Consider the following 21,145-nt stretch of genomic DNA (forward strand, 5'->3'; position numbering starts at 1 on the left):
CTGCCTGGGAGCTGGTTGGGGCCCAGGTCTCTGTTCTCCCCAATACAGGAACATATACTTTCGTGTCCATTCTACCTCTTGTTGTCCTTCCTCCCCAACACACACACACACACACACACACACACACACACACACACACACACACACTTCCTACCTGCATCTAGCTCTTCACTCTAGGAAAGCTGGCCTCTTAATGAGGCTGCAAGACGAGGGGGCCAAGTAAAGTATAGTAAGAAAAAGGTTCCTAGTTTCAGTTAACTGGGGGTAGTAAGACTGTCCTCAAGTCCCTCAGGACCAATGTCTTCATGACCTACATTGGGGACTCCTGGAGCCAACAGAAGCCTCGCAGAAACCAAAAAGAGAGAAAGGACGGGGGGAAGCTACGGGGCCAGTTCAGAGCCCCTCTCTGGCAGTGGAAATACAGTTGCCCTTGTCACTTGGATAGGATTGGAACTGGAACGATGGGGAGCACAGTGCAGGCAACCCCCTTTACCAAGAAATTGTTCTCACCATACCCTCAGTTGACCTGCTAGCTAGTCTAGATATAGGGACATAGGTTCTACACAACCAAGACCACCCCCTCCAGACTGGGCCTGCTCCCCAACCTCCAGATTAACACTAGACTCCCACCTCTCTTCCCTCTTACAAGCCTGGTCTCTTATCTCCTTCCAGGAAAGCGTTTACCTCCAGATCCTCCACCTGGACATAGGGCAAGTGGGCAGAGATGCTTGCCAAGAGCTCTGTTCTTAGGGGGCATTGGGAAGGAGAGGAGACAAGATCTTCCAGTCACCCCAGGATCCCTGAGGCGGAGAAGACAAGCACTGCTGGGGTTTTCCCATTCATAATATGGTTAGGAGTGGAGAGGAGAGCTTCTTTTCCCATCTCCATCTCTGCCACGGAGCAGGGGACCTTGGGATGGAGGCTCACCACTCAAGATGTGTTGTCTGTTGGCAGCAGTTGGAGAGGCCACAGACCTCAGAGGCCCCTGCTCTCCTTTCTTCAGCTCAGAGAAAGGAAGGACGGACGGACGGAAGGGGCAAAGTATTGGGAAGGATGATTAGGGGCGCTCCTGAAGACTCGCAGAGTGTAGAGCAGGGGGTGGGGGACTCAGGCTCATATCCTGCTTTGCGCACTAGAGGCGTCCGTGCTGCAGAGGGAAGGCGGCACCAAGCTTCCCACTGCCCCTGTTCTCTCCAAAGCAGAGCCCCGCTTGGCTCTCAGGGGCTACAGGGTAGAACTGGGGTCTCCCACCCTGAGTCCCAGAGAACCTCTGGGCTGGAAGGAGAGAGCCAAAAGAGACTTAGGGGTTCCTGGGATATTAGTGCCAGCCAGCCCCCACCTTTCTGGTACCCCAGAGCTGGGCGTCAGTCAAGCCTGTGCTTTGTGCTTCCGGTTTTAGAGGACTAGGGGCTCCCTGACCGCTCCAGGCTAGGAAGAGGTGCGGGTGAAGAGCAGAATTCATCTGCCTGGAATGTGGGGCATGCACTTCCAAAACCTAGCCACAGAGTAGGCTTGGGGTGCCCGACCTCAGTCCTCCTTAGTGAACACACTGGCAGTCTCCTGGTCCCCCCCAACACTTTCAGAGGACTGCGGTTTCCCATACCTGGTCTGCCATCAGCGGGAACACTCTGATTTGTGAAAGGGAAGGCGTAGTGTGTGGACGAGCTTAATCCCATCCCCCACTTGCCGGAGCTCTTGTCGGTCCCCCCCCCCCCACCAACAAGAAAAAAAAAAAAAAAACAGCGCAAAACTCCCCAACCCAACCTTAGGCACCCGACATCAGATAAAGAATTGAGGCGGGGAGGGCGCTGGCCGCATTGGGCTCTCTCTGAAAGGGGCAACAGTCCAGCTCTGGGGGCAGACGGCTCCCCCTTCACCACATCTTGTTCTCATTCTGCACCCCTGACATCAGCCGCCGCCGAAATCTCCTTGTTGTGCCTCCAACCCGCGGATTGGGAGGGTGTTGGGGGGGGTTAACCTGCCCCCCCATTTCCCGCTAGGTCAGTAAAAACCTCAGCCTTGAGGACCAGGTTGGGCGACTGGACCCTAGAATCCGCCGCAAACTTTGGGGCGGGGGCATAAGGAAACCCCAGGAGATTGCGGTCTCCCCTCCTCCGTCCCCGCAGCTTCCTCTCCACCCCTGCCCCCAAACTCGAAAACCAAACCCAGCTAGCTAACCCGCGGCGGGCGAGCTGGAGGAGTAGAAAGCCCAGGCTCCTGAAGCTGCCCACATCTGGAGGATGACGACCCTCCTCTGCCCACATCTGTAGAGCATCCAGCTGCGTACCAGAGGGTCACGTCTCCTCTCTTTTCCTAGCTTGGATTTCAACCCTCTAACCCTCCACCCCCGCCCAAGGAAGACTGAGGTGTGTGTATTCGGAGGTGGGGCTCATCTGGGGTACCCACCAGACCTGCTCCAGTCTCCGCTTCTACTCGGACGCCCCCTCCCCTCCTCAGCAGTCCCCCCCTCTCAACTGTCCACAGTCCAGGCTCACTTCTCCAACTCACCTGGCTTTCGGTCCCCTCTGGCGACACGACCCGCCCCCCTGTGGACCCCCGAGTCCGGCCCATCGCGGTGCCCAGAAGGATATGGGTTACAGACCGTGCGGAGACACCAGCTCCGCGGGCGGCTGTCCTGGCTCAAGTAGAAGAAAACCACCGGGGCCAACGCCGGGTACGGCAGCCCCTCCGCCTCGGAGTCCGCGCTGCCCGGGTCCTTTTCCGCCGACCCCGGCCCCGGCCGGCCCCCGGCCCCGGACAGGTCGTTGAGCTGCGTGAAGCTCCCGGGCTGTCCCGACTCCTCGGCGCCCGCTCCATCCTCCTCCTCGTCCATCCTCTGGCCAGCCGGGGCCCCGGGGGGTCCGAAGAGGGGCGAGCGGCGCCCCTCAGAGGAGGTGTCCTCAAGCAACTGGGGGACCCCGGCGGGGGAGCATGTGGGGGGCTCTAGAGAGCTTGCTGAGCCCCCAGGAGGGCCAGTTCAGCCCTGCTCCCCTTGCCCGCAGGGGCATGCTGCCCTCGGGGCGCCGGGTCGCAGGGAAGCCCCGCCTGGCGAGAGTCCCGCTTCCCCTGGGTTCCCGGGGGCTCCCCGACTAGCCGGCCGGCTTCCCCTCACTTTGTTCCGGCTTCTTCGCTTCGCGCCCAGGCTCCGGTTGCCCGAATCGGCGCTACCTTCGGCGAAGCAGCCCCCGAGAGAGGGAGGGAGAAAGGGGCCACCCGGTAGAGGGCAAGGGTCCGGGGAGGGGCGCCCCCTCTTCCCTCGGCGCAGCTGGAGCAGGATCTAAGGGGTCAGCATCGTCCCGGCTCCGCGCCAGAGGCAGTGGGGGGGAGGGGAGGAGGGATCTCTTTGGGGGTGGGTTTGGAGGGGGTGGGGGCCGGCTCCTTCCTCCGCCCCGCGGCGGGTTAGAGGACCGGGAGGGGCGGGGAGACGGTGGGGGGCCGTCCCGGGCGGGGGTGGAGGCGGAGATGTCGCCGCCGCCGCGGCCGCCGCCGCCGTGGCTGCCGTTGCCGTAGCTGTCGCCGGCGCCACTGCCTCCTCCTCCGGCCGAGACGCGGAGCGAGCGAGCGAAAGCGGCGGCGAGCAGCCCGGCGCACACCACAGCTGGATCCCTCACTCCAACTTCAAGCCTCGGCCCCGCCTCTCCCCAGCCAACCTCACAGCCAATCGCCGTGCGTCACCGGTCCAGAGCCGCCCTTCTATTGGTCAGCCGCCGTGCCAGTGCGGGAGGGGGATACCGGGGGAGAGAACCACAGCTGGAATCCGGTTCCCACCCCAAAACCAGGACCGCCTTTCTCCCCTCCTCTTGGCCCTGGGTTCGCTCCCGAAGGCTGGGGCCAATCAGACAGCTGCCCAGACCGAACCCACTTTTCTATTGGTCTCTGGGGTCTTTGGGATGCCCCTGGAGGGAGCCTCTAGAAATCAGAGAATTTGGCATTGAGTCCTGGGGTAGCCCCTACGGGCCTCTGACATCTTTTTTGTTCAGGACCCCCGAATTGGACAGCAGCCAGAAGGCAGAATTAGCTCTAAGCAGGGTTGGAAAAGAAGGGAGACAGAGTCACAGGAGTTAGGAATGTTACCGGGTTCCCACAGCGAATTAGACTCTCCCCCTGGTTAACCACCCACGCTGCGCTTGAACCCGGAGCCAGTCTCGGGAAAGGGAAGAAAAGTGGAATGCCCGGTGTTTCAGGCTGAGGCAAATAGGCGAGGCTAAAAAGGTAGAGGTGGGTGTGGTCTAGGAGTGTCCTCCACCAGCCTCTTAGGTTTACTGGTCCAGATCCCTGGTCCACTTCTAAAACGTTGACCCTGGCCTAACTCTAACCCTTCTTGCTGATGCTCTGAGAGTCATCTCCTGCTTCTAGAGATCGTTGCAGGGTGGGGACTCTTCTCAGGGGCTTCATGCTGGAAAAACGTGGCCCCCAGGAGTGGCATCAGACTGACCACAGAGCCTGGATTACCTGCAGCCCCAAAGTGGAGACCGCCTGTAAAGGCCACTGTGGGCCTCGAGTGTTGTGGAAAGGAATGACTCCTAGAGCTGAGTTTTTACCAATTTCATCATGCAAAGCTCCACTCGGTGCCTCAGTTTCTCCCCTTTCTCAGATTCCCAATACGGCTTAAGTCTGCCTGAGAGAGAAATGCTCCACAGAGTTAACTCTCCTCCACCACTCTGCTAGGAGTGATGCTTGAGCTTGCGTGCTTTCCAGGCGTGTGCTTGCAAGCAGAGACCCTGGCTTTCGCCCTGCCTCACCTCCCTGTGTTCAGGGGCTCAGTCACTTCTAGCTCCCTCACACCACTGGTGCCTCCAAAAGGCTGTGGGTGTCAGAGACCCAAACGCCGCCGGAATTCTGAACGTGGGGGAGGGTGGGCTGGAAGCGTTGAGGTTAGACGCAGGGAAACGTCTCCACAATCTGCGTAGGGTGTATACGATGGCAGCGATAGGATTCATAGTCTCGGTAGTACAGGAAAGCACAAGCTACTGCGGAAAAGCTGAGCATTGGATTGGATCACCTCCTGCAGCCCCTGATTCCCAGATATTCTTCCCTGGCAAAGTTGCACAACCCACACATCCTCCAGAGACCTCTTGGCACCACGACATGGGTTTGGGGCTGTCTCAGCTCCTACTCCCGCCAGTTGACGAGGCGGGGTGAAGAGGGCAGAGCTGCTGTTACGCTGTCACCTTCCTGGTTGCCCTTTCGCCAAATCCCAGCTTTGAGTTGTGCAAATGAGGCCAGGCCTATTTGCATTTCATGCTAATGAGCAGATCCCCTAAGTGCCTGTTTCTCCTGGAGGGAGTCTCTGCTCTCATTCCGAGCGAGAGGCGCCAATCTTGAACTCGGGGCCCTCTTCTGGGAGAGGGGAGCTATTTAAGGCTTGCTGTTACAACCTGACAATTTCTTCCCTCCCTCCTGTGTGTCCTCAGTCTAGCAGGTGGGCTTGCCCTTCAGCCACCACCTTGAAGCCCTAGGGTTGGCAACTAGAGGTAGGGACTCTCATAACCCAGTCTCTGCAGCAGAGAGGAGTATATGAGGCCAGAAGCTTGCCCAGCCCCCACAGTTCTCCAGTGGACAGAGGCTCCACATCTTCATCCTTGGGTTGCCCTGTTATGGAACATACTAAGAAAAGAGACAAGCAGGCACCAGCTGGAGAAAACTGAGACCTACTTCCCTGGGTTTGCAAATGGGGGAGATCTGCCATTGAGGACAGCCTAGGGCATCAGGGAACCCTATATGCTACCTAAGTGGTGGAAGAGAGGAGGAAGACAAAAGAAGATAGGAAGCCTTTCATGTTCATGCTCCAAGTCTCAGCTATGGCACCATCTCTTCCTACTGGCTTTCCTTCTGGAGATTTTTTTTTTTTTTTAATGTGCATTGGGTGTTTGAGCTGCATGTCTGTGTGAGGGAATTAGATCCACCGGAACTTTAGTTACAGACAGTTGCGAGCTGCCATATGGGTGCTGGGAATTGAACCCAGGTCCTCTGGAAGAGCAGTCAATGTTCATAACTACTGAGCCATCTCTCCAGGCCCCTCTTTCAGGAAGGGTCTTAACAGTAGAAGGAGCTGAGGACACAGTGCTGTATCAGTCAAAGGTGGGAACACTCACAGTACGAAGTCTATGCAGAGATGATGAGTATAGATTTATTTCTGCCCCTAGGCTGTGTTCCTGGAGCCATGCCTTAGCCTAATGTTTGACACATACATAGTGGGCACTTAATGAACTTCTTTTAGATGAACAATCTCAAACCATGAAGTAGAAGGAGGGGAAGAAAAAGCTTTATGATCCTGGTGGTGGTGGTAGCCCACACCTTTAGTCCCAGCACTCAGAGGCAAAGGCAGATGAATCTCTATGAGTTCAAGGCCAGCCTGATCTGCAGAGCGAGTTCCAGGACAGCCAAGAACAGCCAAGACTACACAGAGAAGATCTGTCTCAAAAAAAAAAAAAAAAAAAAAAAAAAAAAAAGCTCCTTTGCGTCTCAGTTTTCCAACCAAGTTAGACCTGTATGGTCCAAACTGTCTTCTGAGTTTGCTGGAGTACCCCATATGTGCCTTGCTCAGCAAGCCTCTCCTGCAGCCTCTGGCCTTTGCCCCTCCCCTACTGCCTACTGGTTCCCTTAATAAGAACAAAATCAGTCACCCACCTGTGGTACTCTTTACTAGGGGATATTTCAAGCATCCCATTTGGTCACCTCCACACCTCTGGGAATTAAATGGGACCCCCATTTCTGGAGCTCAGAGAAATGAAATGACAACTCCCAAACCATGAGGACATGTGTGTTGTGACCCTAGGTCACAGCTACCCCAGTTCCTGAAGACAGAAGAGGGGGTGTGAAGGGGGGGAGGTAAGGTAACACTTGCCAAGAAAGAGGAAGAGATGTTGTGGGACTTTTAAATCAGCTTCACCTCCAGTAAGGGCTATATTCAGCCTGTGCTCTGGAAACCCCAGCCTTCCTGGGAGAAGTAATTCCTTCCTCTGAATCTGTTTACAAGATTCCATAGCCCTGTGCCTGCCTGATAGCAGAAGGGAAATGAGAAATGCAAAAGGAAAGTGTGGGGGGGGGGGAGAGGACACCAAATGCACTCTCCTTCCTAGCCATGCCTCCACCTCCTGGCAGGAGGAAGAAGCTTCAGCCACTTTTGTTGTCATTCTGAAGACCCCAGAGAGAACCTGGGATGCTCAGGGGTGTCAGGCTAGACTCCTACCCACTCTGGCCCTTCAGTAGCTAGCTCCAGAAAGCTGATGGTTCCTGCCTCACCATCTCATTCATGAGGGTCGCTGGGACCACGGTGGCAAAGGGACTACATGAACTGCCCAGATTGTTCCAAATCCAGTGCTGGGGCTGCCAAAAAGGCCACCTGTGTCTCACCATGTTGTATTCTCTCTTCCTGCTGCCCCCCCTCCCCAAGGCAGGCTCCACGTGTCCAGTCTTTGACTTGCTGGCAAGGCTGAGTGGGATCCATCAAGAAAGGGGACAGCTGACCTCATTGGCCGGAGTGCTAATCCCCTCCAGATGGGCTGGTGGCTTGCACCAAAGGGCCCGCTGCCCAGACTGAGACAACTCTGGTCTCAGTGACCATGTGTAGCTGTGTGTGTGACAATGCCCTGTCTCTAGAGTCTTTCCTGCTCCATTTCTTCCTCCTGCTGCTGCAGACATTCCCTTAGCAGTGTGTCCCCCACCCCACCCCCATCCATCTCTCTTGTCTCTCTGGCAGCTTCTTCCAGTTATCTGTGTTGCTTGGCTTGGAGGTTAGGATGATGATCAAACTCAGCAGATCTCAAAGAAATAGTTTCTCCACAATCTCACAACCCCGTCATTCTATACCTGCCCATCCCAAGCACGTCTCCCAGCTTTCTTCCCTGACGGCAGCTACTTGAAGTTTTCTGGGAAGATTCATTTGCCAAGGATGGGATTCAAGAGCATCTCCCCACATTGAGAGGACAGAAGGAGGTCCTAGGAAGGTTCCAGCCGTCTCTGTAGCAGGAGTCAGATGGATTTGGGAAAGGGTTTCCAACACAACAGATGCTCTGCATGCAAGATAGCCCTTTCCCAGACCATCCTTCTGGAAGCAGAGGATGAACATGACCTCCTGTAGTGATGCTAGGGTTGAATGGGTACCCCCAAAGAAATGTCTTGATTCTGGTCATAGCAGTTTCTACAGTACACTACAGTAAATGGAAATGTCTTTCTGTTGAATATTAAAGCCTATACTGAGCCCCCATCCCTTCCCTAGCTTTAAATGAAGGGACCAGGGGGAAGATGGCAGGTCACTTCCTCCCAGGGGCTTCCCTTCCTGGGGCAGTACACACCTGGTCCTCACTCTGGTTCCTGTACTTGCTTTTGGTCCACTGACTCAGTTACATTCAAGCTTACTAATCACGGACAGAGGCAAGACCAGTCTAGTGACCCATGGAAGGTGAAGGGACAGTGTGAGGAGATGAAGGAGACGGCTGGGGACTCTCGGAGGAAGGGCTGGTCCCAAGCTAGAGCAGAGGATCCTCCCTCACAAGAGAGGCTAGACTCCCAAGGTCACCAGAGGACACTGTTAGGTTTATTTCATGGTGAGTAGGTGCCCATGGGGGAGCCGTGAAGATGGTTGTGATCATCTGGTGGCAGGGTTCGCTGAGGTGGCTGTAGGTTTGGCATAGTCTTGCAAGGCCTGAGTCATTATCAGCTGAAAAGTTTTGCCTTCTGGCCCAGCTCAAAGGGTTCTGGGCAGTCACTGGTGTAGCAGCTTTCGTAGTTCACAGGGCTCAGTGATAGGCATGGAGCAGGCTTGATTCTCAAATATGTAGGCTGTGGCCTGGTCTTCTACTCGTCGAAGGGTGCTCAGGAAGGGCAGCTGTCGGGACAGGAAGCTCGATGGGTCTCCGTCAGCCAGAATCAGTACCTGGGGTAGTGGCAGAGCAGAAAGTGTCACCCGGGAGAAGGAACCAGTCATTGCACAGTCCCGTGGGACATGATCTCTCCCCTAAGCCTCTAAAAGGAAGGAAGTTGGGAGCTGAGTAGGGAGACTCAGAGAGGGGAGGCGGAGGGTGAACCCAACTTTGCAGGGACGTTCACCTTGTTAGGGATGTAGATGGAATGGATACATTGCAACAGGGCTTTGGTGTCCTTGGCCTGGGGGTCTCCACAGATCACAATCTGGTCAGTACAAGAAAAATCATCCAATGTCAGAAAGGGAGAAGCTAGACCCCAAGAGCTGCCAAGACTTCCCCGTCCTTCCTCCACCCACCCAGGATTCTTAAGAAGGGAAAGGACTCACCTTAGCCACCACCAGGAGGATTCATCAGATTCAATGCTCACCAAGTAGACACACACACACACACACACACACACACACACACACGCACGCACACGCACACACGTGCACGCACGCGCGCACACACACGCACACACACACAGAGGAATGCACACAAGTGACAATGTCATACATTGTAGTGGGTATACAAACATGGGGGGGGTGCTCAGGAGATGATATACTGGATGGCACACAACACACCAAGAGGTATAGAGTAGTTACATACACGCACAGAGGACGCCCAGAGAAGTGGATGCCACACATATAAATACACACAAACATACTTGCACACATACACACATACAGGCACTCACGAGTATTCATAGGCGAACCTGAAACAAACACTCTGACCCACACCAGCCCACAAATCAGAAAAACAAGTGTGTGTGTGTGTGTGTGTGTGTGTGTGTGTGTGTGTGTGGTGTGGTATGGTGTGTATACTAAAGGGTTGAAATAGCAATAAAGCACATAGGAACAGAATTCATCAGACCAACACGCAGAGCCTTACAAACACTTCACCAGCCACACAACCACCCATATTTAGCCCCTCCATTTTGCCTTTTTACTCAAGACAGCCCAGTAACAAGCCCTCACGGGCATGCCCCTGGGCCAGAGAGGCCTGTCTCCTCTGACACTACCCTTCCACAGATATCTCCACTCCACAGAGCAGAGACTCCTGACCTTCTAAGTGCCTGCACACATGGAAGTGAGCTTTGGGGACAGCCCTGGAACTCCACTCGTGGCCTGGGTCTCGGTCCACATATTACCGTCTCCCTACCTGCTTGAGAGTCTGCTGCTGAGCTGAGAGGGCACGGACCATCTCAGGCAGTGCCACAGGGACACGACGCATGCGCTCAGAGAAGGCTGTCAGCAGGCATACACACTTGTCCATCCAGTCCTTGTGGCCAGTGAAACCATGCAACCTAAGAAGGTTGTGGGCTGACACAGAGTTGGCACTGGGCTCTGCACCATCCTGGTCTGCAAAGGATAAGGGGGAAGGTCACTGGGTCTTTAGGGCTCTGCCCTGAGACTGGATCTGAGTTATGAGGTCCAGCGATAGGATGGGGTAGTGCATGTGGTGTTGGTCTGATTGTTCCTTTCTTACAGACCCTGTATCCTTCTGAATTGTGGGTATCCAGGTTTCTTTACCCCACTACTGATGCCTTTGTCCAGCTACTGACTGCTGGGGCCAGACAGGCATCACCCAACTCCTTCATCTCTTCTAACCCACCTACACATCCTTCTAGGCTGCTGCCTGAACAGGCCCCAGTCCCTCCCTGTCCCCCATCTCAGGTGCTATCCCTGGCTGCTTTCAGCAGCTCCTCCAAGACTAAACATCAGTGTCCTCTTAGTGGGTCACCCTGATTTTCCGGTTCCTAGTCTTCTCTACCACTTTACATTCAAGCCAGAGCAGGTCAGAACTCTCCCCCCCCCCCTTTTTTTCCCCTTTAATTTTTATCCTGGTGTGATCAGACACCAGACAGCCTGGGAATTGAACCCGGTCCCTCTGGAACATCAGTCAGTGCTCTTAACCACTGAGCCATCTCTCTCCTCTGGTCAGAGCCCTCTTAACCCCCTGAGTCCTCACTTCCTTCCTCAGCATCTCTCACCACCCCCAGTCTCGCGGTCTTTCATCACTCAGCCTATCCCCCTAGGGCTCTCTCAGACGATCTCCTCTGCCTAAACTCTCTCCTAATGCCTCCATGAGCACACAGCTCCTCCTGGTTGATACCTGTCCCAGGTTTACTGCAATCCCAGTGCTCTGGTGGTGGTAACATTTTGCGCTATTGCTGGTTATCTCCACCACACACTGTAAACTTCCTGCAGGCAGAGACCAAGGCATTCTTGTTTAACAAATGAATCTGTGGGTTTCAAAGACCACTGCATGCTCACGGGACAGCGAGAACAACCTCTCCATCAACTCTGAGGAATGACTGCCTCTACACTCACCTGTATATCAAGAAGCAGGTTCAGAAAGAACGGGAGACTACCAAAGTCACACGGAATAAAGACGTGAAGCCAGAAGCCCCACATCAGCTTTTTACTGCAAGGCTGCACAAATGTCTCCCTCAGGAAATGCCCTGCCTTGCCTAGAACCAGGACCCAAGGCTGGCCCACAGCCACACTGACCATCCTTCAGACGAAGAGGCAGGTCTGCCCCCAGCTCAGCCTCACTGCAGAAGTAGCCACCACCTCGGGAGTCCCAGAAGAGCCTGTCCTGTGTGTCCTGCAGGCGCAGAGCCCACTCGAGCCAGGAGCTCTCCTGGGAGGCCTCGTACAGGTCCAGCAGGCCCCGCACCACGAAGGCATAGTCTTCCAGGAAGCCCCAGCAGGGTGGGTTACTAGGGGTACAGGAGAGAAGGGAAGTCTGAGGACAGGCCTAGGAATATGCAGACAGCACACTTTTCATACTTTCTCTCTGTTAATTCTCAACACCCACCTCTCCTGTGGCTACAGTTAGCCCATTTCCCAAAAGAGTCAAGGGGTCCAGGAGCAGTAAGTGCGCACACGGTGGGGGAGTGACTGATCAGTCGATTGAAGGGGAAGAACAAGAATTGAAGTCACACAAGGAGATGGCCTCTTGGTCTGTCCAGCCCCCTACCTGTGTTCCACAGTTCCTCCAGAGCCAGCATAGCATGCTCGCTTCAGGCGGCCACTGGCCACATCAAACATGTGCCGCTTGAGGAACTTGGCGCCATTGGTGGCTTGGGTGACCAACTTATCCATGCCCAGGACAGCCCCCGTCACAGCAAAGCCAGACACCATCAGGCCTGGAGGAAAAGAGGCGCCAGGGGTGGTAAGAGGCCATCGAAAGCGCTCCGGGGACCCCCACCACACACCTGAGCCTCCAAATGCCTAGCCCAGGCAGGCTACTTAGACCCTAAGTCTCTGTTTATTTCTTTCTAAATCAAAATAAAGAAAAGAAGCCTAGGAAGAAGGGATGGGAAGACTGAAGGGGCAAATGGGACCAGTGCTCAGAGAGGGTCATCCCACCGTTCCAGGCAGCCAGCATCTTGCTGTCCAGGTGTGCTTTCGGTCGATGTTTCCGGGCCTGGAAGAGCTTCTCCAGCCCCGTGTTGAGCAACGTGCTCACAGCCTCCACATCCAGGCCAAAGCGGGCTGCAGTCAGCTCCAGTGAATACCGCACTGTTAGAACATTCTGGCCAGTCAGCTCCCCCTTGGAATCCTGAGAAAAACAGCCTTAGTCGGAAGGAGCCCGTGTACTTGGTAGGCCTGGGGTCTTTCTCGTGTGTGTCCCTGGAGGTCCTCACCTGAGCGGAGCTGATATTGCCTGCTTCACTGAGTCCATAATGCTTCATGAGGAGCTGGCCGGCGGTCAGTGGCTCGCTGGCGCCTCCCACAGGCTCTGGGAGCAGCTGTTGGACCTCTTGGACTGTCCACACGTAGAAAGCCCCCTCTTTGGGCTTCATGCCCCTTTCTGGGGGAGAATCTGCATCCTCTGCACTGTAGAACCCTCCAGACTGTGGGGATAGGAGAGTTGGATGGTCAACATCCAAAAGGCAACGGGAGGCCTTGAGCCCTCCTGCAGCCAGGTCCGCCTGCCTCAGTGGACACACACCCGATGGCTCAGACTCCGGGTCACATACTGCAGGATGCCTTTGGCAACATCAGAGTAGAATTCATCACCAGAGATCTGTGGGGGGGATGGAGGCTGTAAATAGAGGGCACTGGGGCAGCTTGGATTCATGGAGCACGTTCTCCCAGGAAAGCAGGGGGGAGGGGGGAGGGGGAAGCCCAGGTATCCAGGATGTGAGAAGGAATTACGGGTTGAAATCAATCGGGAGGAAGCCACTGTTAGCTGGAAGGCCTTGGGACTGGCGGCCAGGGTTGAGGTTAGGGGCAAAAGTCACCTGGAAGGCCTGGGAATAGACCACCGACAGCTGTGCCTGGTCATAGAGCATCTTCTCAAAGTGGGGGATGTGCCACTGGCGGTCGGTGGAGTAGCGGTGGAAGCCCTGTGCCAGGCAGGATGTGGGGCTAGGCTGATCTCAGCCTCTGTCACCAGTCCTGCTGCCCCTCCAGGGAACCTGGCCTCCCCCTCACCTGCCCCACATGATCCCGGATGCCTCCGTTGGCCATCATTTTTAGCGTGTGCAAGGCCATCTGCTGAGCCCGGGAGCCGTCCTGGGTGAGCCGGTGACTGAGCCAATAGGAGAACAGGAAGTTCAGGATCACTGTGGAGCAGGGGGAAGAGGGTGAGAGGGCCAGGCGGTCTCTGACGCCTCAGTCTCTGTCAGAGACTGAAAGACGGGATTTTCACTATCTACTCAGAGGACACGGGCCATTGCCCCAGTCAGAGGTCAGAATATCACTGGTCCACGGGGGAGCAGAGAGGAACTGGGCCGCTCAGCCTCGCAAGACAGGCCAGGGTCACTGGGCCACTTAACTAAGTCAACATGGTCATTATATAGGCCAGAGGTCACTGACCAGGTGTGGGAAACTTGGGGGCCTCAGCAAAGCCGCCATACTCCTCATCATAGCCTTCATCCAGTTGCTGGAAGCAGCGGCTGTTCATGGTAGCCGCAGAGGGTGGCATCTGTCGGTCACCCACACTGATCTCAGATCGGGCTAGAAGGGCCGTGGTGACACGCTGGCTGTTTTCCAGAAGGGTGTTCTTGTTCTGTTTCCACTACAGGAGGCGAGCACACACCTGGAGGTCAGCACGTGCTGCAGGCTCTGTGGTCCCTCAGCCCGGGCTCGGCCGTCTTCCCTCCCTGCTGTCCACCGACCTGGTCACGGATTCTCGTCAACACGGTTCGGAATCCAACGCGAGTCAAGCCGTCCTCTGGTGGGAAGTAGGTGCCCCCGACAAAAGGCTGAAGGCTGGGGGTCAGCCACACATTCATTGGCCAGCCCCCTCCACTGCTGGTGGCCTAAGAGAGAGAGGGCCAAGGTCAGGGGAGCTGCCACGCACAGGTGTGGACAAGACTGCCGCAGGAGATGGCTCACCTGCACAAACGTCATGTACACTTTGTCCACATCTGGCCGCTCCTCTCGGTCCACCTTCACGCACACAAAGTCCTCATTGAGCAAGTGCCCGATCTCTTCATTCTGGAAGGACTCTTCCTCCATCATATGGCACCAGTGGCAGGTGGAGTACCCCACTAAGATGGAAGAGAGCCGTGAGGGCAGGAAAAGGTCCCTGAGACCCAGAACCAGACCTTCCCTAATCTGCTGCCTGTCACGGAACCCCGTACTGGGGAAGGTGAGTATATACCTGAGAGGAAAATTGGCTTGTTCTCTTTCTTGGCCTTGTCCAAGGCTTCTTGTCCCCAGGGGTACCTAGGTCCGACAGGAAGAGGCATCACTCAGCCACCTAGGGAGTCTCAGAGGAGCTTGGGACTCCAGCTGCTTCAAGGGCAGCCCTGGAACAGTACTCACCAATCCACTGGGTCGTAGGCATGCTGCAGGAGGTATGGTGACTTCTCATGGATCAGGCGGTTGGGGGCCTTCTCAGGTGCTGGTGGCGGCGGCGCACAGCTGGTTCGGCTAGCCTTTCCTCCAGCAGGCATGGGCGCTGAACTACTGACTGTAGCACTTCGGTCCTTTTCTCGGGAGGAGCTACCCCTAGGACGGGCGGAGAGGTCGCGCTAATGAGGACCACTTCTCCCTGGTGCACCCCAACCAGCTCAACTCCACCCAGCCTCAGGGGCTCCTACTCCCAGTCCAGTCCACCTTTCTGAACCACGGGGGAGACTGTGGCCTTTGTGCTCCCCCTTAAGTTTTGGGGGTGGTGAGGAAAGGTGGCTCATTAGGGGCTCCCTGCCAGGGTAGGCTCCCCCAGCTTCTTGGATGGGCAGTAGATAGGATGTCTGTGAGGTCAGTGCGGGTCACAATGAGTAGAATGGTCCTTCCAGCTGGGTTCTATCACCCATGGAGGGCTCCTCCCTGGCGTGGTTGAACTGCAGACATCCCTAGCATGCATGTGGGGGACTTGTGCAAGGAAGTAGTTACCCCCGGGGTCTGGACAGGTCAAAAGGAACTAGGTCCAGGACTGGGCCAGGTGAGGGACAACCAGAAGAAGTGAGCAGAGACTGCTAGGCCCACAACCAAAAACAGAACCCAGGGCACTCTGTGGGACCAGGTCTTGTACTGCACACAGAGCACGCAGAATCAAATAGGCCTGTTTCAGGGGGTTCAACCTGAGAGAGTGGTCCTGGGAACACGGCTAAAAGATAACAGGCCAGTGCAGCCATGTAAGACGGTGACAAAATGCGTGCCTCAGGGGAAGGGCCTTTGGACAGCACAGTATTCTAGAAAGGCTTCCGAGAGGTGGTGTTAAGATAGTCCCAGAGCTAGCCTGAGCCAGCCCTTAGGCAGATAAGGAAGCCTTTTTGCTGGAACCAAGGAGCAGATGGTGTTGGGGAGGGCCAAGTATGCAGAAGGATCTGAGCAGACACCACAGACCGGTGCCTGAGAGACGGATCAAGGGCCCCACAGGCGCAAGGCATGTTGCAGTGACCTGCTCATACCTGCGGGGCTGGGAGGCTGGGGCCGAGTCAGGCCTACTCTCACAGTGTGGCTGCTCCTGTTCGGGTCGCCGTGCTGGCGAGGGGCGGACCCGGGGCCCGGTCCTCGCCGTATCTCGGGCCCTGTGGCTGGTCTCCGAGCGCCGCCCGGCGTTAGAGCGCGGAAATACAGACCTGCCGTGCTTTTTACGATCCATCAGGCTCCGCGCCTAAAACAGGAATAAAATGGGTTAGATTTAGAGTGCTGGCGGGAAAAATTACCCTCTCCCTTGGGAGGGCGTGAGATCTCAGAGCATCCGATCATTTTGCCTAACCCTTGCCCCTTTTACAAGCGAAAAATGAGGCTCCAGTCGAAGGATTTGCTCCGCCAGCACAATTTTGCTTGGTTCAGTCTGCCCATCTCAAGGTCCTGCTTAGAACCCACCCACTTCGGGAAGCTTTCCCTGAATGATGACGCTGAGCCAGTGCGTCCTACTGCACGCTCTATGCGCTTGCTTCACTCACTTTATTTACTCAGTGTCGTGTCCACTGCTGTCTACTCTGCCGGGCACTGGGCACCAGTGTGCTCCTCCTTACCGCTTATTCACAGACTGTGGCTAGTAAATCTTCAACCGCACACTGGGACAAGCGCCCCGAGTGGGTATAACCTAGCAAGAGACCTGACCCAGTAGACGGGACAAGGAGGAAAGCTCTGCTGAGGAAATCCTACTTGTGTAGTAGCTAGAAAGAACGAGAGAGAACTTGCAGTGAGTGAGAGAAGTAGCGGAAGGAACAGAATGTGTAAAGGTCCTGTTGGGCCTGAAGAACAGCAGAAGGCCAGCACAGCTGGAGGGCCAAGAGTAAAAAGATAGGTAATGGCCGGGCAGAGGTGGCACACGCCTTTAATCCCAGCACTCACTCGTGAGGCAGAGCCAGGCGGATCTCTGTGAGTTCCAGGCCAGCCTGGTCTACAGAGCGAGATCCAGGACAGGCACCAAAACTACACAGAGAAACCTGTCTCGAAAAATGGAAAAAAAAAAAAAAAAAAAAAGATAGGTAACGAACACAGCCAGGAGCTGGCTTAGTTAGGTTTCTATTGCTGTGATGAAACACCAAGACGAAAAGTAGCTCGGAGAGGAAAGGGTTTATTTCATCTTACACTTCCACATCACAGTCCATCATCAAAGGGAAGTCAGGTGTCTTAGTTAGGGTTTCTATTGCTGTGATAGAACACCACGACCAAAAGGCAAGTTGGGAGGAAAGGGTTTATTTGGCTTACACTTCAGCCTTGCTGTTCACCACTGAAGGGAGTTAGGACAGGAACTCACACAGGGCAGGCTCCCAGAGGCAGGAGCTGATGCAGAGGCCATGGAGGAGAGCTGCTTACTGGCTTGCTTCCTCTGGCTTGCTCAACCTGCTTTCTTAATAGAACCCAGGACCAACAGACCAGGAACGGCACCATCTACCACGGGTTGGGTGGCCCTCTCGCATTGATCACTAAATGATAAAATGCCTTACAGCTGGATCTTAAGGAGGCATTTCCTCAGCTGAGGCTCCTTCCCTCCGATGACTCTAGCTTGTGTCAAGTTGACACACAAAACCACCCAGGACAACAGGGCTGGAATTCAAGGCAGGAACCTGGAGACAGGAACCACAGAAGAAGCCATAAAGGAATGCTGCTTACTGGCTTGTTCTCCATAGCTTGCTCAGCCTGTGCTCTTATAGCACCCAGGACCACTGACTCAGGGGTAGCACTGCCCACAGTGACCTGGGCCCTCAAACATCAACCATCAATCAAGAAAATGCACCCCAGGCTTATCCACAAGCCACTCTGGTGGGGGTGCCTTTTCTCAGTTGAGGTTCCTGCTCCCAAAATCACTCTGGTTTGTGTCAAGCTGACATAAAACTAGCCATCACAGGAGGTTAGGGAGATGGTAGGACCAGGGAAGGGAGTGAACTCTGAGAAGGGGGGGCTTGCTAGGGATGGAATCTAGGATCTTGTCCATGCTCCACAGGTGATCCAGCACAGAGTCACACTTCAGGAAAGAAAGGGAGTTTTGATGACAGATGACGAGAGCTATCGAAAGGCTTGAATCAGAAGAGCAGCCCCTTAGGTCTGCAGTTTGCAAAGCTCCTCCGGTTCTCTCTGGTAGGGAATGTACTAGAAAGGAGAAAGGGTGGAAGTGAGGGTAGTGAGGAGGTCACGGCAGCACACCAAGGGAGACAGGAGGCTTGTCAGGGGGTGGGGTAGAGCTACAGAAGGTGGGTCTTCTGACTTTGAAGAGAGCGGGCGTCAGAGATAAGGTCTTTCTCTGAAGAGTATGGAGCTGGAGGAGGTCATGAGGTCACTTTGGGGCCGATTGGTCTGAATGCCTTTGAGACATCCGAGTAGAAAGGAGGCAGCAAGGACTGATGGATAGAGGGGAGACTGTTGGGAGAAAGGAAGGATCGTCTATGCAGAGAGCCATTGAGGAAATAGCATATCGGGAGCAGAGAGCTCAGGCCCTTCAATGTCGACAGCACAGACAGGCAGGGGCCCATGCATAAACTCAGAGAGGTTTGCATTCCGGAAGCAGAGCCACAAGGATCTGAAGAGCAGCTAGGCACGGTAACACACACCTGCACATTTCAGTGCTCAGGAAGCTAAGGGAGATGATGAGACTGGAAGCTGAGACAGAAGGAGCATGAGCTCAAGGCCAAACGTGAGCTGCAAGAAAAGAACTTGTCTGAAAAAGTTGGTGGTGGGGAGGGTGGGGTGGAGAGAACACGGTGGAGGGGTGCCTCAGTCAATAAAGAGCTTGAGGACCCGAGTTCCATCCCCAGAACCCACAAAACAAACAAAACAACAACCCAAACAGTGGCATGTGCTTGTGATCTCAGCAATGGTAAGAGGGAGGTGGAGCTAGACGGATCCCTGGAGTTCACTGGCCTTCTAGCCTGGTCTACTTGGCAAAGTTCCAGGCCAATAAGAAACCCTGCCTAGGGCTAGAGGGATGGCCTGATGGTTGAGAACACTGGCTGTTCTTCCAGGGGACACAGGTTCAATTCCCTGCATCCACATGGTGGCTCACAACTGTCTGTAACTTATGCGTGTGGTGCACAGACATAAGCAGCCAAAACAGCAATACACACACACACACACACACAATTAAAATAAAAAGAAACCCTGTCTCCCAAAGTGGAAGGTACCTGAGGAATGACATCTTAGACCGTCCTCTGGCCTAAGATACATATACATGTGCCCATGTGCATACACACCACACACATGCACACACACACACACACACACACACACACACACACACACACTGCAGAAGAACAGGATGAAGTGCCTAAAGAAAGGACAAATGCCCCCTAGCTTTAGCAAGCTGGCCCTGGTGAGTGTTGTCCCAGTAACATCAGGCTGAGAGCAGGCAGCCCACCAGCTATGAAAGAAAGAGGGGAAGAGAATTGGTTTGATTTCAAGAGGGATGAAGCCAAGGAGGCTGTATATTGGCGAGCAGGACTTGGCTGGAAGAAAGTGATTTGAAGACCTAGAGGCCTAGAGGAGAGACAGGGTTTCTGACATGAGTCTGAGGTTGAGCGCAAAAGACGTGGTGGGGTGGGGGTGGGGGAGGGGCGGGGGCTGCCCTACATGACATACTTTGGGTCCAGAAGAGCAGCTCCCAAGGGAGAGCAAGAGCGCTGCCGTGAGTGCTAAGGATTTGGGGTGCTGGCGGCGTGAAGACGGATGAGAGGCCCGAATCAGGGAGTTAATATGGAACTGGGGTGAGAGCTGAGCCATGGGGAAAGAATGCTGGGAATGGGGAGTGCCCCAGACAGGGCAGAGCAGAGTGCCAGCCTGGGGGACGAAGGTGAGCTTAGCAGCTTCAGGAAGCAAGGCCACCCACCTGTTCTTCGGGGCTCTGGGGGTGGAGGGGCAGAGGTTTGGGGGGTGACAGAAGCCTGGGGCCAAAAAGCATTGAACCTTCTGGGTTTGGGTGGGGCAGAAGCCAGAAGGGGAGGAATAGTCACTGGCCTGGGAGCATCTGCATAGCAAACCCACGAGGAAGGATCTCTGGCAAGTAAGGAAACAGAGGCAGAGACACAGAGAGGTGAAGTCATTTACTCAAGAGCGCCTAACCACTTATTACCAAGCGATTATCATTAAGTTCAGCCCTGGAGCAGAGTTTGGCAGACCCAGCTGACTTCTAAGCAGCTGCTCCTGCCCTCCCTCCCTTCCCAGCAGAATAGCTCCTGCCCATGTACCCAGGAGGGACAGTGATACTGTGCCACCTCCACCAACGGTGGTGGTTCAGGCTGAGGAAGTCCACATGGGCTCTGTGACCCCAAAGAGAGTGGGGCCAGCACCAGGCTGCCTGCCAGGCCAGACCCTGAGTCCTGAGTACACATGGATAACATGGTAACCCCCAGGGCAGAATCCCAGAACCTGCCTCTCTTTGGTTTCCTAAACGCTGCAACAACAACCCTCCAGAGGGCCAGACCTCTGGAGGTCAAGGTGGCTCCCTTCAGCCCTGGTGAAATGGTGGGGGCAGAGCTGGGTTTAAGACCAAGTCAGACATAAGAGAAGGGGCTTCCTGTGGCTGCCTATGCTGCAGCCACATCCAGTGTTAGTGGGACATCTACCTTGCTGCCCTCCTAGCTCCTGGGAGATGTGGGTTCAGGCCTCCTTGGTTCCCCCTAGGTGAGCCCAGCATTTTGTCCAAGACAGTCAGTGTTTGCTGAATTAAATCTGGTCCAGCTCAGAGAGCCAGCCTGTCTGACTCTGAATTCCAGCCCCATGTCACTCCAGCTTCGTGACTCTGAGCATGCCACTGTACCTCTCTCTCAAAGCCTCAGTTGGCTATTAAACAGGAGTAGTTAGAAAGACCTGTGCCACCTCACTTGGGAGGGTTGGGCCCTTAGTTTATTGTTCTCCTGTCCTTGCCTTTAAAAAAGAAAAAAGAAAAGAAATTGAGCCCAGGCTGGCCTTGAACCCAGGATCCTCTTGCCTCAGCCTCCTTAAGTGCTGGGATTACAGGTATGTGTCACCATATCCATCCAACTCTGTTTTGAAATTCTTAACCCAGTTTTGGACAAGGAGCTCTGCATGTTTAGCTTGGGTAGGGCCCTACAAACGCTGAAGTCCTGAGTAACAGTATAACTGCGGAGGCTCCTTGCAATACGATTACATGAAATTCTCTGCCTAAGGTACATAGCGCATCAAAGAATGAGCAAAGGCTGTTACCCCTTACTATGGGAGTATCCCGTGTGTGATAGTGAATGAAAGCCTGAATGAGTGAGAGCATAGGGAAGGAAGGCACCAGGCCGACATGAGATGGGAATGGGGGTTTGAAAGGGCTCTGAGGGAATTTAGACTGTCAAGTAGTTTCCGCCTTAGCTGGTA

At 54.9% G+C, this 21,145-nt stretch overlaps 2 protein-coding genes across 6 annotated transcripts in view; both read right to left on the minus strand.

Moving 5' to 3' along the window:
• Positions 1 to 4,940, minus strand: part of Cacna1g (calcium voltage-gated channel subunit alpha1 G) — a 66,584-nt gene extending 61,644 nt beyond the window's left edge. The window contains exons 1-4 of the mRNA XM_059270711.1: positions 4,784 to 4,940; positions 3,437 to 3,598; positions 3,113 to 3,168; positions 2,592 to 2,908 (exon numbers count right to left, since the gene is read on the minus strand). Coding sequence (XP_059126694.1) covers positions 2,592 to 2,908; positions 3,113 to 3,168; positions 3,437 to 3,598; positions 4,784 to 4,940 — 692 coding nt within the window. The remainder of the gene's footprint in view (positions 1 to 2,591; positions 2,909 to 3,112; positions 3,169 to 3,436; positions 3,599 to 4,783) is intronic.
• A 3,577-nt stretch (positions 4,941 to 8,517) lies between these two features.
• Spata20 (spermatogenesis associated 20) lies at positions 8,518 to 21,101 on the minus strand. Of its 5 annotated transcripts, none has more exons than XM_059271564.1 (17): positions 20,987 to 21,101; positions 15,784 to 15,989; positions 14,693 to 14,878; positions 14,529 to 14,593; positions 14,261 to 14,415; positions 14,041 to 14,184; positions 13,739 to 13,940; positions 13,355 to 13,485; positions 13,162 to 13,266; positions 12,870 to 12,944; positions 12,562 to 12,771; positions 12,284 to 12,476; positions 11,892 to 12,060; positions 11,420 to 11,631; positions 10,068 to 10,267; positions 9,052 to 9,132; positions 8,518 to 8,878 (listed from the first exon to the last, which is right to left on the minus strand). In XM_059271564.1, exons 2-17 carry the CDS (start codon positions 15,975 to 15,977, stop codon positions 8,708 to 8,710), a joined length of 2,493 nt encoding a protein of 830 aa, XP_059127547.1. In that variant the 5' UTR covers positions 15,978 to 15,989; positions 20,987 to 21,101; the 3' UTR covers positions 8,518 to 8,707. The 5 variants fall into 5 exon arrangements, with proteins under 5 accessions (XP_059127547.1, XP_059127544.1, XP_059127545.1 ...); XM_059271561.1 differs by lacking the exon at positions 20,987 to 21,101 and adding an exon at positions 16,110 to 16,241; XM_059271562.1 differs by lacking the exon at positions 20,987 to 21,101 and adding an exon at positions 16,095 to 16,216.
• Between the last annotated feature and the right edge of the window lie 44 nt (positions 21,102 to 21,145).

The sequence above is a fragment of the Peromyscus eremicus genome, chromosome 8a, assembly GCF_949786415.1.
Source record: "Peromyscus eremicus chromosome 8a, PerEre_H2_v1, whole genome shotgun sequence".
NCBI classification, from domain to species: domain Eukaryota; kingdom Metazoa; phylum Chordata; class Mammalia; order Rodentia; family Cricetidae; genus Peromyscus; species Peromyscus eremicus.